General features: G+C 44.7%; 1 protein-coding gene across 3 annotated transcripts in view; it reads left to right on the plus strand.

Annotated features, from left to right (window-relative positions):
* Positions 1 to 13,249, plus strand: part of LOC139571296 (sorting nexin-29-like) — a 184,245-nt gene that overhangs the window by 126,555 nt on the left and 44,441 nt on the right. For 2 of the 3 annotated variants that reach the window (XM_071394048.1, XM_071394049.1), the window contains 3 exons: positions 3,448 to 3,564; positions 6,477 to 6,532; positions 9,978 to 10,059. In XM_071394048.1, coding sequence (XP_071250149.1) covers positions 3,448 to 3,564; positions 6,477 to 6,532; positions 9,978 to 10,059 — 255 coding nt within the window. The remainder of the gene's footprint in view (positions 1 to 3,447; positions 3,565 to 6,476; positions 6,533 to 9,977; positions 10,060 to 13,249) is intronic. The other variant, XM_071394050.1, reaches the window with a different exon arrangement.

Genomic DNA, 13,249 nt, shown 5'->3' on the forward strand with positions numbered 1-13,249 from the left:
TGAATCAGGACAAGATTCAGCCTTCTGAACAGTTTTCACAAACACAGCAGATGCTACTGTGTGGGGAGGCACTCCCTTCTTTGAATGTGTGGGGTTACAAGTGCCTTTCCCAGCTGCTCCAGGAACACCCTCCTCTTGTTCCGCTTATCAGGCATCCAGGTAGGGTTGATCTTGTTCCATATCACGAAGGTGTTGTATGAGGACACATCATTGATGTTATGGAAGATGACCAGGGGCCAGCGGGCAGTCATCCTCCTGCAGCTGTAAGTTCCAATCCCATTGTCCAGGTTGTCCACGCCTCCTTTGTTGTGGTTGTAGTCCAGGATGATGGCTGGCTTCCTGTCCTCTCGATCACTGATCTCAGACGTTTTGTGCATTTTGCTCAGGAGGACCACATTCTTGTTCCTCTTTGGGAGGTAAGAAACTAGATGTGGTGGGGGTGAAGGCAAACTTTGATGAGAAGGCCTCTCTCCCCCTTGTTGCGAGGATTGCAGGGGGAGATCAGGCTTGTTCTTTCTAACTGTGCCAACCATGGTGATCTTCCTCTTCAGGAGCTGCTGGCTGAGTTCATAAGAGGTGAAGAAATTGTCACACGTGACATTGTGCCCCCTCAGTCCATCTGTCACATCAAGCACAACCCGCATCCCCTGGTTCTTCTCTGGGCCTCCACTGGTCGGCTTCCCTGTGTAGACTTGCATCTTCCAAGCGTAGCTGGATTGTGCGTCACAGGCCACCCGTATCTTGATGCCACACTTTGCTGGCTTGCTGGGCATATACTGCCGGAAAGGACAGCGACCTTTTGACAAAAGAGATTGCTATCAGTAATTAGTATCAGTGTCACAGAAAACAGTCACATAAATCAATGATATTACAGCAATACATAATAAAATTAACAGTGAAAATCACTTACATTACAGATATGAAAATAAAAATGTACCTCTGAATGGAACCAGACGCTCCACCCACTTCTCCCAGACCTCTCTTATGGCCGCCAGTTTGTCTCTCACACGTCTTGCAGGTCTTGAGAAAGTGTGAAGGACTTTCAGTGGCATCGTGGCATGGAAAATCGTCCTTCCACTTTCTGCATCCCAGAGACTACATGTAGCCTCGCATCGGGACCTATACACACCCGCTAAGACTAGCAGCCCTATGTAGGCACGCAGGTCAATCTCATCCATCCTTATCCAGTTGTCTCTATATTTACGGAAACCCTCCAAATGTGTCATCTCTGGGATGATTTTTTCGATGGCTGGTGTGATGAACATGTAGAATGTTGAGGCGATGTCCTGGGCATGGGTAACTGCATGTCTTGTGGGCCCTGGGGTCATCCTTATGACATGTTATGCTGCCATGCTGCCCTGGATGTCATATGGTGACAAGGACCATGTTATTTAGCTGTTCTTTGACAAAAATGTCTCTTTCAGCTTGGGGGATTTCTTCTTCATCTGAAGATGATGCATCATACTCTGGGTTGTATTCTTCCCCATCTTCTTCTTCAGATACCTCCTCTTCTAAATCATTGTTCTCTTGTTCCTCCTGGACATCTGAATAAATCAGATCTATGACCTGCTGGGCACTGAAACGTGCACTCATGGCTTCAGCAAAGAGACAACTGGGGGGACTGTCATCTGCAGCACCTTTATAGCCTCTGACTGCATTACCCATTAGTAAACAATGCTTTCAAGAAATGTTTATTTTGTCTGAAATAGTTTTTATTTTGTCTGTGAACTTGAGTCGTGTGGGGTCGTGGAGGGGAGATGCTGCACATGCTCAATAAAGTTTTAGTTTTGTCTGAGTTCAATCAGTAGCACACAATCTCAATTTGTCGTTGTGTGTGTGTGTGTGTGTGTGTCTTTGTGGTTTTTGTGGTGTGTAAATGATTTTTAAACTGCCGGGTAAAAAATGACCCTAAGACAATCTTTGTACCCTGGTGGTGTACAGCTTTCACAGAAATATGAACAAAGGTGATGTTTAACTTTTTCTAATGTTGGGGTCACTCTAGGAAAGTCATCAAATTTCAAGTTGAAAAAATATAATTTAGGGGGTTTCTCTGCTGTTAAACATAGTGGCCCGTCATTTTTGACCCTTAAGACAACACAAGGGTTAAGTAGATTTAAAACCAAATACTTTTACTCAAGTAGTATTTTACTGGGTGACTTTCACTGTTACTTAAGTCATTCTGTTTTAATGTATCTTTAATTTTACTCAGGTATAAAAATTGGTTACTTTTTCCACCACAGCACATGCGTGCTTGTTTGTGTGTGTGTGTGTTTGTGTGTATTCACATCATTCACTATGCCCTTTGTATCTCCCGGTCTCTGTAGAGTTAGATGACTTCAAGGAAGCTGCAGGTTCACTCCTGAGATGGGAAAGTTGAATGTTGAGTGCATTTCAAAGTAGAAACAGTGGAAGCAGGACTTGATGGTGCTGCCTTCAAAGATGTCAAGTTCTGCATTTTAATGTCCAACTCTCTCTACCTGGTCCTGAGGTCACTGTGTTTGAATTCATTCTAAAGTCTGGAAAGATAAACACGAGTCTATGTATTAATAGTGAACTAGAAAGCCAGGTGAATATTGAAATGTTAGCTAACTATGAGATAATTATAGCCAAGCTGGAAAACAAACAAACGGAAAGTTTGTTTCCTCACTTCTCCCAGATGCCATGTTGAGGTTAGTTTTCAACGTTTCACTATAAGATAAGGATTGTCTGTACTCTTACTCCCTCACAACAAAGAGCCCTCTTAAAGAAACCATTCTTTAACTAGCCTGATACTAAGGTAATTCCTTGGTCGTTTTCATGCCAAACATTCCAAAACAGACAACCAGGTTAGAACATTGAGTCTCTACAATGTTTAGGATCATAACCCAGTGTGTTTGAGGTGGTATCCTCCATGTATTGGGGTCAGTGATGGGTTTAGACATCAGAAATTACATCATTCACCTGTCATACACAGTCGTCCCTTTCCTCAATCTACCCTGACACCTGATGTCCTCAGACAAATGAATGCATGTCACAGCTGTCTAGCTGTCTCTGTTCGTGACACGCTGGTGGCAGCAACCTATCATCCTGTCCAGGTCTGTTAGGGACACTGAAGGCTGATGTCACAAGCAGCCTGGACTCAACCACCCTGTGTGTGTGTGTGTGTGTGTGTGTGTGTGTGTGTGTGTGTGTGTGTGTGTGTGTGTGTGTGTGTGTGTGTGTGTGTGTGTGTGTGTGTGTGTGTGTGTGTGTGTGTGTGTGTGTATAGAGGGTAACTCATGTGCATGAGCATCCTTTTAGCTAATTGTACTTTCTTGCCAAACTGTCTGTTTTACAGTTCCGCCGTGTATCATTTTTGACTGTTATTTGGAGTCTGTTATTTTAGTTCATATACCGCTGTAAGGATCAGGTGGGTGTGTGTTCCAGACCGTAACTAACCCTTTGTGTGTGTGTGTGTGTTTTTCCTAGGTGGCTGAGATGCATGGCGAGTTGATAGAGTTCAATGAGCGTCTGTACCGTTCTCTAATGGCCAAGGACCACCTCATCATCCAGATGAAACAGGAACTCATTGACCTCAGAGGACCAGTGAGTTACCCTCTACATGCACACACACACACACACACACACACACACACACACACACACACACACACACACACACACACACACACACACACACACACACACACACACACACACACACACACACCCAGGGGGAGATTGTTGGCCACTCGGTTATAAATCAACTGCCCTAGGCTACAGATACCACCTCTTATTCTAGAGCTCAAGCCCTCATCTGCTGGCCCAGCTCTGGCTGCACACTGGGTGGCTGACCAGCCCTCTGGTCCCCTGGTCATTAAAACCAATAGAAGTTCGGTCCTCAAATCACTTCAATCGTATATAATCTTCTTCTTGATTGTTAAGTAGTAGAGGACTTTCTTTGACAAAGTAGATAGTAGCGCTGACGTCATCCAAGATTCCCTCTGAAAAACTCCTGATGGCGCATGAAGCCGGAAGGATTTGAATGGCATCCAAAAAATCACTAAGGATGATGGTGAAAGTGTACGCAACTAGCAAAGGATCATAGTTTACGTAATCGTTTTCATCTTGCCTGAGAGAGTCAACCGGCAAAGAGCCTTCTCGTAGCCTACCGGCCCATGATTGGTCTGTGCCAACACATGGTCCTGTGTGACAACAATTTAGTAGTCAGAATGGATCACTATTTCATTAAATATCTCAATTTGTAGCGAACTTTGAAATAATTCAGTGTGGGGATCGAACTTGATCATAATAAACACATTTTAGAGCCCAAAACATGCGTCTAAAAAATTATGTTTGGATGTCTTTGCGATCGTAATTTACAGTTGAAGTCGGAAGTTTACATACACTTAGGTTGGAGCCATTAAAACTCGTTTTTCAACCACTCCATAAATGTCTTGTTAACAAACTATAGTTTTGGCAAGTCGGTTAGGACATCTACTTTGTGCATGACACAAGTAATTGTTCCAACAATTGTTTACAGACAGATTATTTCACTTATAATTCCCTGTATCACAATTCCAGTGGGTCAGAAGTTTACATACACTAAGTTGACTGTGCCTTTAAACAGCTTGGAAAATTCCAGAAAATTGTGTGATGGCTTTAGAAGCTTCTGATAGTCTAATTGACATAATTTGAGTCAATTGGAGGTGTACCTGTGGATGTATTTCAAGGCCTACCTTCAAACTCCGTGCCTATTTGCTTGACATCATGGGAAAATCAAAAGAAATCAGCCAAGACCTCAGAAAAAAATTGTTGACCTCCACAAGTCTGGTTCATCCTTGGGAGCAATTTCCAAATGCCTGAAGGTACCACATTCATCTGTACAAACACCATGGGACCACGCAGCCGTCATACCGCTCAGGAAGGAGACGCGTTCTGTCTCCTAGAGATGAACGTACTTTGGTGCGAAAAGTGCAAATCAATCCCAGAACAACAGCAAAGGACCTTGTGAAGATGCTGGAGGAAACAGGTACAAAAGTATCTATATCCACAGTAAAACGAGTCCTATATCGACATAACCTGAAAGGCCGCTCAGCAATAAGAAGCCACTGCTCCAAAACCGCCATAAAAAAGCTAGACTACGGTTTGCAACTGCACATGGGGACAACGATTGTACTTTTTGGAGAATTGTCCTCTGGTCTGATGAAAAAAAATAGAACTGTTTGGCCTTAATGACCATCGTTATGTTGGGAGGAAAAAGGGGGAGGCTTGCAAGCCGAAGAACACCATCCCAACCGTGAAGCACGGGGGTGGCAGCATCATGTTGTGGGGGTGCTTTGCTGCAGGAGGGACTGGTGCACTTCATAAAATAGATGGCATCATGAGGCAGGAAAATTATGTGGTTATATTGAAGCAACATCAAGACATCAGTCAGGAAGTTAAAACTTGGTCACAAATGGGTCTTCCAAATGTACAATGACCGCAAGCATACTTCCAAAGTTGTGGAAAAATGACTTAAGGACAACAAAGTCAAGGTATTGGAGTGGCCATCACAAAGCCCTGCTACCAAATACTAATTGAGTGTATGTAATCTTCTGACCCACTGGGAATGTGATGAAAGAAATAAAAGCTGAAATAAATCATTCTCTCTACTATTATTTTGATATTTCACATTCTTAAAATAAAGTGGTGATCCTAACTGACCTAAGACAGGGAACTTTTACTAGGATTAAATGTCAGGAATTGTGAAAAACTGAGTTTAAATGTATTTGGCAAGGTGTATGTAAACTTCTGACTTCAACTGTACATAGGCTTTCTAGGGCAGACGAGAGATTTTGGCACTGCTAGGTTGCTACGCAGTAGCCAACCAGCAGAGCTTGTGACTTCACTTTCCAGACCTGACACAGGGGGCTGGGGCTGGAGGGGAGTAGAGGTGATTTGGCCCACTCTATCTCAGCCCTGTGGCCCTGTCTCTGGGGTGTGACAGCCCAACTTCATCCTCTCTACACCAGACCATTTTCTTCTCGCATAGACATATTGAAAATGAAAGACAGAAGGGTGTTGACACACACACAAAGGATTACCCCTGCATGTGTCCCAGGGCCATGGGGGATTTAAGGAGAAGAAACAGACAGATTATAGTGATCCCTTACAGCCATGCTGGGTAACAGTATCCTCCTCTGCTGCTGGAACTCCCTCCAATCCAGGGATTAACAACAACAAGACTCCCTATGGGGTCACACACTGAGCTTTACTAGTGTGTACAGTACGTTGATGTGATGGTATGGGGATGGGGATGGGGGGCAGAGTACAGTAATGTCATGGTGCTCTGCTTCACTAGTCACACAGACAGACACCTCCCTCAGGGTCTACCCAACCCTTTAGCGCAGACACACAGGGGTGTGTAGAGGGTTGCTGACGTGACATTTTGTATAAACAGTGACATTTTGATTTTTCTCTCGCTCTCTCTTTCTCCTTCTCTCGCTCTCCATCTCTCGCCTTGCTTTTGAATAAAGGTTCCTGGTGACCTGAGCCAGACTTCTGACGACCCCAGCCTATCAGATTTTGAGACGTAAGCAGCTTCTCTTATCACATGAGTGGTGTCCCTACTATATATATGTGTATGTCTGGCCCCATGTCTCAGCTTGATCATTATCGTCTGTATCTCTATCACCTCAGGTGAGGGAAGGTAGGGGACAGTTTACAGACATCTCTGAAAATGTCTTTCTTCCTCTTACTCCTGGTTTCTCCCTCTACCTCTCTCTTTGAAAACCTCTGACAGTGGCCAACCCCAGCCCTGTAGCTCCCCAGTCAGAAGATACTAAACCACATTATTCCTAGTACGCTATAAACTTGGTATACTGTAAACATACACATGGCCAAAAGTATGTGGACACCTCTTAATTTTAGTGGATTTGGCTTTTTCAGCTGTTGTTGACAGGTGTATACAATTGAGCACACAGCCATGCAATCATAGACAAACATTGGCAGTAGAATGCCCTGTACTGAAGAGCTCAGTGACTTTCAACTTGACAGCGTCATAGGATACCACCTTTCCAACAAGTCAGTTTGTTACATTTCTGCCCTGCTAGAGCTGCCCTGGTCAACTCTAAATGCTGTTATTGTGATGTGAAAACATCTAGGAGCAACAACGGCTCAGCCACGAAGTGGTAGGCCACACAAGGTCACAGAATGGGACCGCCGAGTGCTGAAGCGCGTAGCATGTATAAATCGTCTGTCCTCGATTGCAACAGTCACTACAGAGTTCCAAACTGCCTCTGGAAGCAACGTCAGCACATTAACTGTTAGTCGGGAGCTTCATGAAATTGGTTTCCATGGCCGAGCAGCCACATACAGGCATAAGATCACCATGTACAATGCCAAGCGTCAGCTGGAGTGGTGTAAAGCTCGCCACCATTGAACCCTGGAGCAGTGGAAATGCGTTCTCTGAAGTGATGAATAGCGCCTCACCATCTGGCAGTCCGACGTATGAATCTGGGTTTGGCGGATGCCAGGAGAACGCTGCCTGCCTGAATACATATTGCTAACTGTAACATTTGGTGGAGGAGGAATAATGGTATGGGGCTGTTTTTCATGGTTCGGGCCCCTTAGTTCCAGTGAAGGGAAATCTTAACGCTAAAGCATACAATGCTATTCTAGATGATTCCGTGCTTTTTGTGGCGACAGTTTGGGGAAGGCCCTTTCCTGTTTCGAATTGCCTAACATCAGCGCCCAACCTCACTAATGCTCCTGTGGCTGAATGGAAGCAAGTCCCCGCAGCAATGTTCCAACATCTAGTGGAAAGCCTTCCCAGAAGAGTGGAGGCTGTTATAGCAGCAAAGGGGGGACCAACTCCATATTAATGCCCATGATTTTGGAATGAGATGTTGGACTACTTTTGGCCATGTAGTGTACATTACTGTATATATGCAGGTGTTGTACTAACTGCTAATAGAACCTGGCTAGTACTTTATGATAACTACTTTATTGAGGTAAAATTGTACTTACTATGACTGTGGTATTTGTCTGTCTCACCCAGCTATCTTAAAGGGCAATTCCACCACTTTTCAACCTAATTTTCATTATCTCCAGTACAGCACCAGTGTCTACATGTGTGAAAATGGCACATTTCTACCATTTTATAGATGACATCATCAAAAGTTAAAACATTTTAGAAACAGTGATTTTCAAACTCTATGAGATTCGCAGTGACGAGGGGAGCAAGGAAATACCCTACCTCTGGCTATAACTACCCTACCTCTGGCTATAACTACCCTACCTCTGGCTATAACTACCCTACCTCTGGCTATAACTACCCTACCTCTGGCTATAACTACCCTACCTCTGGCTATAACTACCCTACCTCTGGCTATAACTACCCTACCTCTGGCTATAACTACCCTACCTCTGGCTATAACTACCCTACCTCTGGCTATAACTACCCTACCTCTGGCTATAACTACCCTACCTCTGGCTATAACTACCCTACCTCTGGCTATAACTACCCTACCTCTGGCTATAACTACCCTACCTCTGGCTATAACTACCCTACCTCTGGCTATAACTACCCTACCTCTGGCTATAACTACCCTACCTCTGGCTATAACTACCCTACCTCTGGCTATAACTACCCTACCTCTGGCTATAACTACCCTACCTCTGGCTATAACTACCCTACCTCTGGCTATAACTACCCTACCTCTGGCTATAACTACCCTACCTCTGGCTATAACTACCCTACCTCTGGCTATAACTACCCTACCTCTGGCTATAACTACCCTACCTCTGGCTATAACTACCCTACCTCTGGCTATAACTACCCTACCTCTGGCTATAACTACCCTACCTCTGGCTATAACTACCCTACCTCTGGCTATAACTACCCTACCTCTGGCTATAACTACCCTACCTCTGGCTAGAAACCCGTTCTGTGATGTCAGAGAGAAGCATTTTTTAGGACTATATGTTTTTAACCACGGATCATAGAAACACAGCGTTTTCACATATGTAGACACTGCTATGTATATGAGGCTGATAAGTGGCGTAATTGCGCTTTAAGATGAATGCACTAGCGGTAAGTCTCTCTGGATAATAGCGTCTGCTAAATGACTACAATTTTCACATGTGTAAATGTCTAGTTGTAAAGAAAGCCTGTTGACACTACAGTAGCTCTCCTGATCCAGGGATGACCCATGTCTCATTAGGAGAGGAGTGGTAAAACAGAGTTGAGCTGGTCACCCTCATGATGACTGTCCTTATTTGTTCTGGTGAATAGAGAACACAGTTCAACCTTTGTGATGAGAGAGGGAGGGAGGCTGTTGCTATGTCACTGTGCTGTTTAAATCAGTTCTGCCCCTCATTAAACATATGGAACAGGAGTAGAGGTTAAGAGGGCTGTAACACCTGGCTATTACTGGGTGCCTGAAATAGCAGCCTATTCCCTATATAGTGGACTACTTTGGACCAGGGCCCATAGAGCTCTAGTCAAAAGTAGTGTACTATATATGGGATAGTTTCCGATTTTGAACACACCCTGAGTGTCTGAAACAGTGTGTCCTCTGGGTAACAATTTATCTCCCTTGGGGTTCTTTCCATTTCCTTAATGAAAGGTCTCTGCATGGAGTTGTAATGTAGGTAGTAGCCCTTTTTTAAATGACCTGCTGCCCCTGGGACACCGAGGTAAAAGTTATCATGGTTTTATACTCTACTTGCCAGACAACTCATCCTGAATTGAATTCTGCTGCTCTATCAATCTCTCCATACATTCATCATGGAGAAGAAACGTTAGTGGGGATGGCGTTTGATCGGAGAGATGTGGATGGGTAGCCAGGCAAATATTGTTGCACTTCATGGTTATAATTCCTGACTGAATAGTCTTTGTATAAGCATAGTAATAGTAGTGAATTCTTGACATGTCTTGAAGACCCTCACTTTAGTAGTATTTGGAATGAATGATAGCTTTCCTGCCATGAATACTACAGTGTCTTTACCCTCTACTGTGTACTTCTCAAACCCAGGGCTCACCGTGCTCTAATCAATGTCTGGATTCCCTCTGTGTTTCTGCAAGGCCGCGCTGCCAACGCTTACCATGTATACCAGGTAAGGGACACACTAACACCAGATCCTAGTGTACTAAACAAACACAAATTCAATTTGAAGATCAAGACATCCTAGTTTTTCTTGTATCCCATTTCTGTGTTCAGTTGTTGAATGGAGTAACTAGTAAACTAACACCCAACATATGCCCTGGCCTAGATAACTGTTTTTTGTTGTACCTAGCACATTGACTAGGTGAGAAACCTTCCTTCCTGTTCTCCCCTGAGGGGAAACATGTCACTGCCCTGCTCAGTTCCACTCCACTCTGTCAGGAAGCGGAGCCACAGTGTATCAAGGTGAAACCAGAAATGATGGAACACGACAGGTGACACGACCTTAGCAGAGAGATAGTCGAGCCTGTTTGGCTCGCTCCCGAACTTAACTTAGATACAAGTCTGCTCTTGTATCTCTGCAACTGCAGTGTGGTGTGAAGACATAACATGCACCCCTGGTCAGAGTAGTACAGGCCTGGGCAGCTGCCTCCAGATATGTACCCCTGATAAGTAGTGACAGGATGTTGATATTGGAGAGTAAAGTAATGGCTGATATGACATCAATGATCCGATTGGTAGAGAAAGGAATCAGAGGTCATTCAATGTTTTGCTGGGAAGTTCAGTTGATGGATTTAGCATTGAACTTCTATATTCTAGCTAAATGGTTAGGTAAATACATTTTAATTGATTTAATGACACCTGTTGTTACTAGTGCTTAGTATAGCCTCAGACCATGGCTGTATCCTGTATAGTCTTTGTTGTCTATGTGGTGTGTTCTCAGGGTTCTATTTGTCTAATAGATCACTATGGAAACATGACTATTATTCTTAATGGACTAGATTGATGAGTACTGTTTGCCATTGTTGGCTGTGTGTGTCTTCCTCTCCAAGACTTAAAAACACAGATTTAATGTATCACTGTGTGCGAGATACAGTGGGGAGAACAAGTATTTGATACACTGCCGATTTTGCAGGTTTTCCTACTTACAAAGCATGTAGAGGTCTGTAATTTTTTATCATAGGTACACTTCAACTGTGAGAGACGGAATCTAAAACAAAAATCCAGAAAATCACATTGTATGATTTTTAAGTAATTAATTTGCATTTTATTGCATGACATAAGTATTTGATACATCAGAAAAGCAGAACTTAATATTTGGTACAGAAACCTTTGTTTGCAATTACAGAGATCATACGTTTCCTGTAGTTCTTGACCAGGTTTGCACACACTGCAGCAGGGATTTTGGCCCACTCCTCCATACAGACCTTCTCCATGCGCTGGCTTGAACAGGGGGACCTTGCGTGCGCTGCAGGATTTTAATCCATGATGGCGTAGTGTGTTACTAATGGTTTTCTTTGAGACTGTGGTCCCAGCTCTCTTCAGGTCATTGACCAGGTCCTGCCGTGTAGTTCTGGGCTGATCCCTCACCTTCCTCATGATCATTGATGCCCCACAAGGTGGGATCTTGCATGGAGCCCCAGACCGAGGGTGATTGACCATCATCTTGAACTTCTTCCATTTTCTAATAATTGCGCCAACAGTTGTTGCCTTCTCACCAAGCTGCTTGCCTATTGTCCTGTAGCCCATCCCAGCCTTGTGCAGGTCTACAATTTTATCCCTGATGTCCTTACACAGCTCTCTGGTCTTGGCCATTGTGGAGAGGTTGGAGTCTGTTTGATTGAGTGTGTGGACAGGTGTCTTTTATACATGTACATGAGTTCAAACAGGTGCAGTTAATACAGGTAATGAGTGGAGAACAGGAGGGCTTCTTAAAGAAAAACTAGCAGGTCTGTGAGAGCCGGAATTCTTACTGGTTGGTAGGTGATCAAATACCTATGTCATGCAATAAAATGCAAATTAATTACTTAAAAATCATACAATGTGATTATCTTGCTTTTTGTTTTATTATTATCTTGATTCTTGATTCCGTCTCTCACAGTTGAAGTGTACCTATGATAAAAAATTACAGACCTCGACATGCTTTGTAAGTAGGAAAACCTGCAAAATCGGCAGTGTATCAAATACTTGTTCTCCCCACTGTATGTAAAAATAGGTACTTCTGATACAAAAGGTCCATGCACCTGTTCTTGAATAGCATTTCAAAGAGAGACTACTGGTATTACAGAAATGGAGTTCTAGAATGTTTTTAATAAACAAAATGTTCCAATTTACAACCAGCCAACCAGGTCACAGCAACCCTGGGCCAGTCATTCCAGACTTCCTGATCCTGTACTTGTAACGCTCGTCGTTAGGTGGAAGAGAGGAGGACCAAAGCGCAGCGTGGTACGTTTCCATATTTATTGGAAACACTTAACAACACGAACAAAACAATAAACAGAAAATGAAACTAACGACGCTACAGACCTGAATATGTGAACATACAGACAACGAACGCACGAACAGGAACAATCACCCACAAACAAACAGTGAGAACAGCCTACTTAAATATGGTTCCCAATCAGAGGAAACGTAAAAAACCTGCCCCTGATTGAGAACCATATCAGGCTAGTTGACAACCCTAAACCAAACATAGAAACACATAACATAGAATGCCCACCCAGCTCACGTCCTGACCAACTAAACAAGACTAAACAAAGGAAATAAGGTCAGGAACGTGACAGTACCCCCCCCCCCCCCCCAAGGTACGGACTCCGGCCGCAAAACCTGAACTTATAGGGGAGGGTCTGGGTGGGCATCTGTCCACGGTGGCGGCTCTGGACGTGGCCCCCACCCCACCATAGTTAATCCCCGCTTCCGTGGCCTCCTCTTAATGGCGACCCTCCATATTAACCCCACCGGACTGAGGGGCAGCACCGGACTGAGGGGCAGCACCGGACTGAGGGGCAGCACCGGACTGAGGGGCAGCACCGGACTGAAGGGCAGCACCGGACTGAGGGGGAATTCCGGCATCGCTGGCGTGACAGGTAGCTCTGGCAGCTCCTGGCTGACTGACGACTCTGGCAGCTCCTGTCTGGCGGGTGGCTCTGGCAGCTCCTGTCTGGCGGGCGGCTCTGGCAGCTCCTGTCTGGCGGTCGGCTCTGGCGGCTCCTGTCTGGCGGTCGGCTCTGGCGGCTCCTGTCTGGTGGGCGGCTCTGGCGGCTCCTGTCTGACGGAAGGCTCTAGCGGCTCCTGACTGACGGACGGCTCTGAAGGTTCAGGACAGACGGGCGGCTTTGAAGGCTCAGGACAGACGGGCGGCT

This window comes from Salvelinus alpinus, chromosome 3 (assembly GCF_045679555.1).
Source record: "Salvelinus alpinus chromosome 3, SLU_Salpinus.1, whole genome shotgun sequence".
In the NCBI taxonomy this organism is placed as follows: Eukaryota; Metazoa; Chordata; class Actinopteri; order Salmoniformes; family Salmonidae; genus Salvelinus; species Salvelinus alpinus.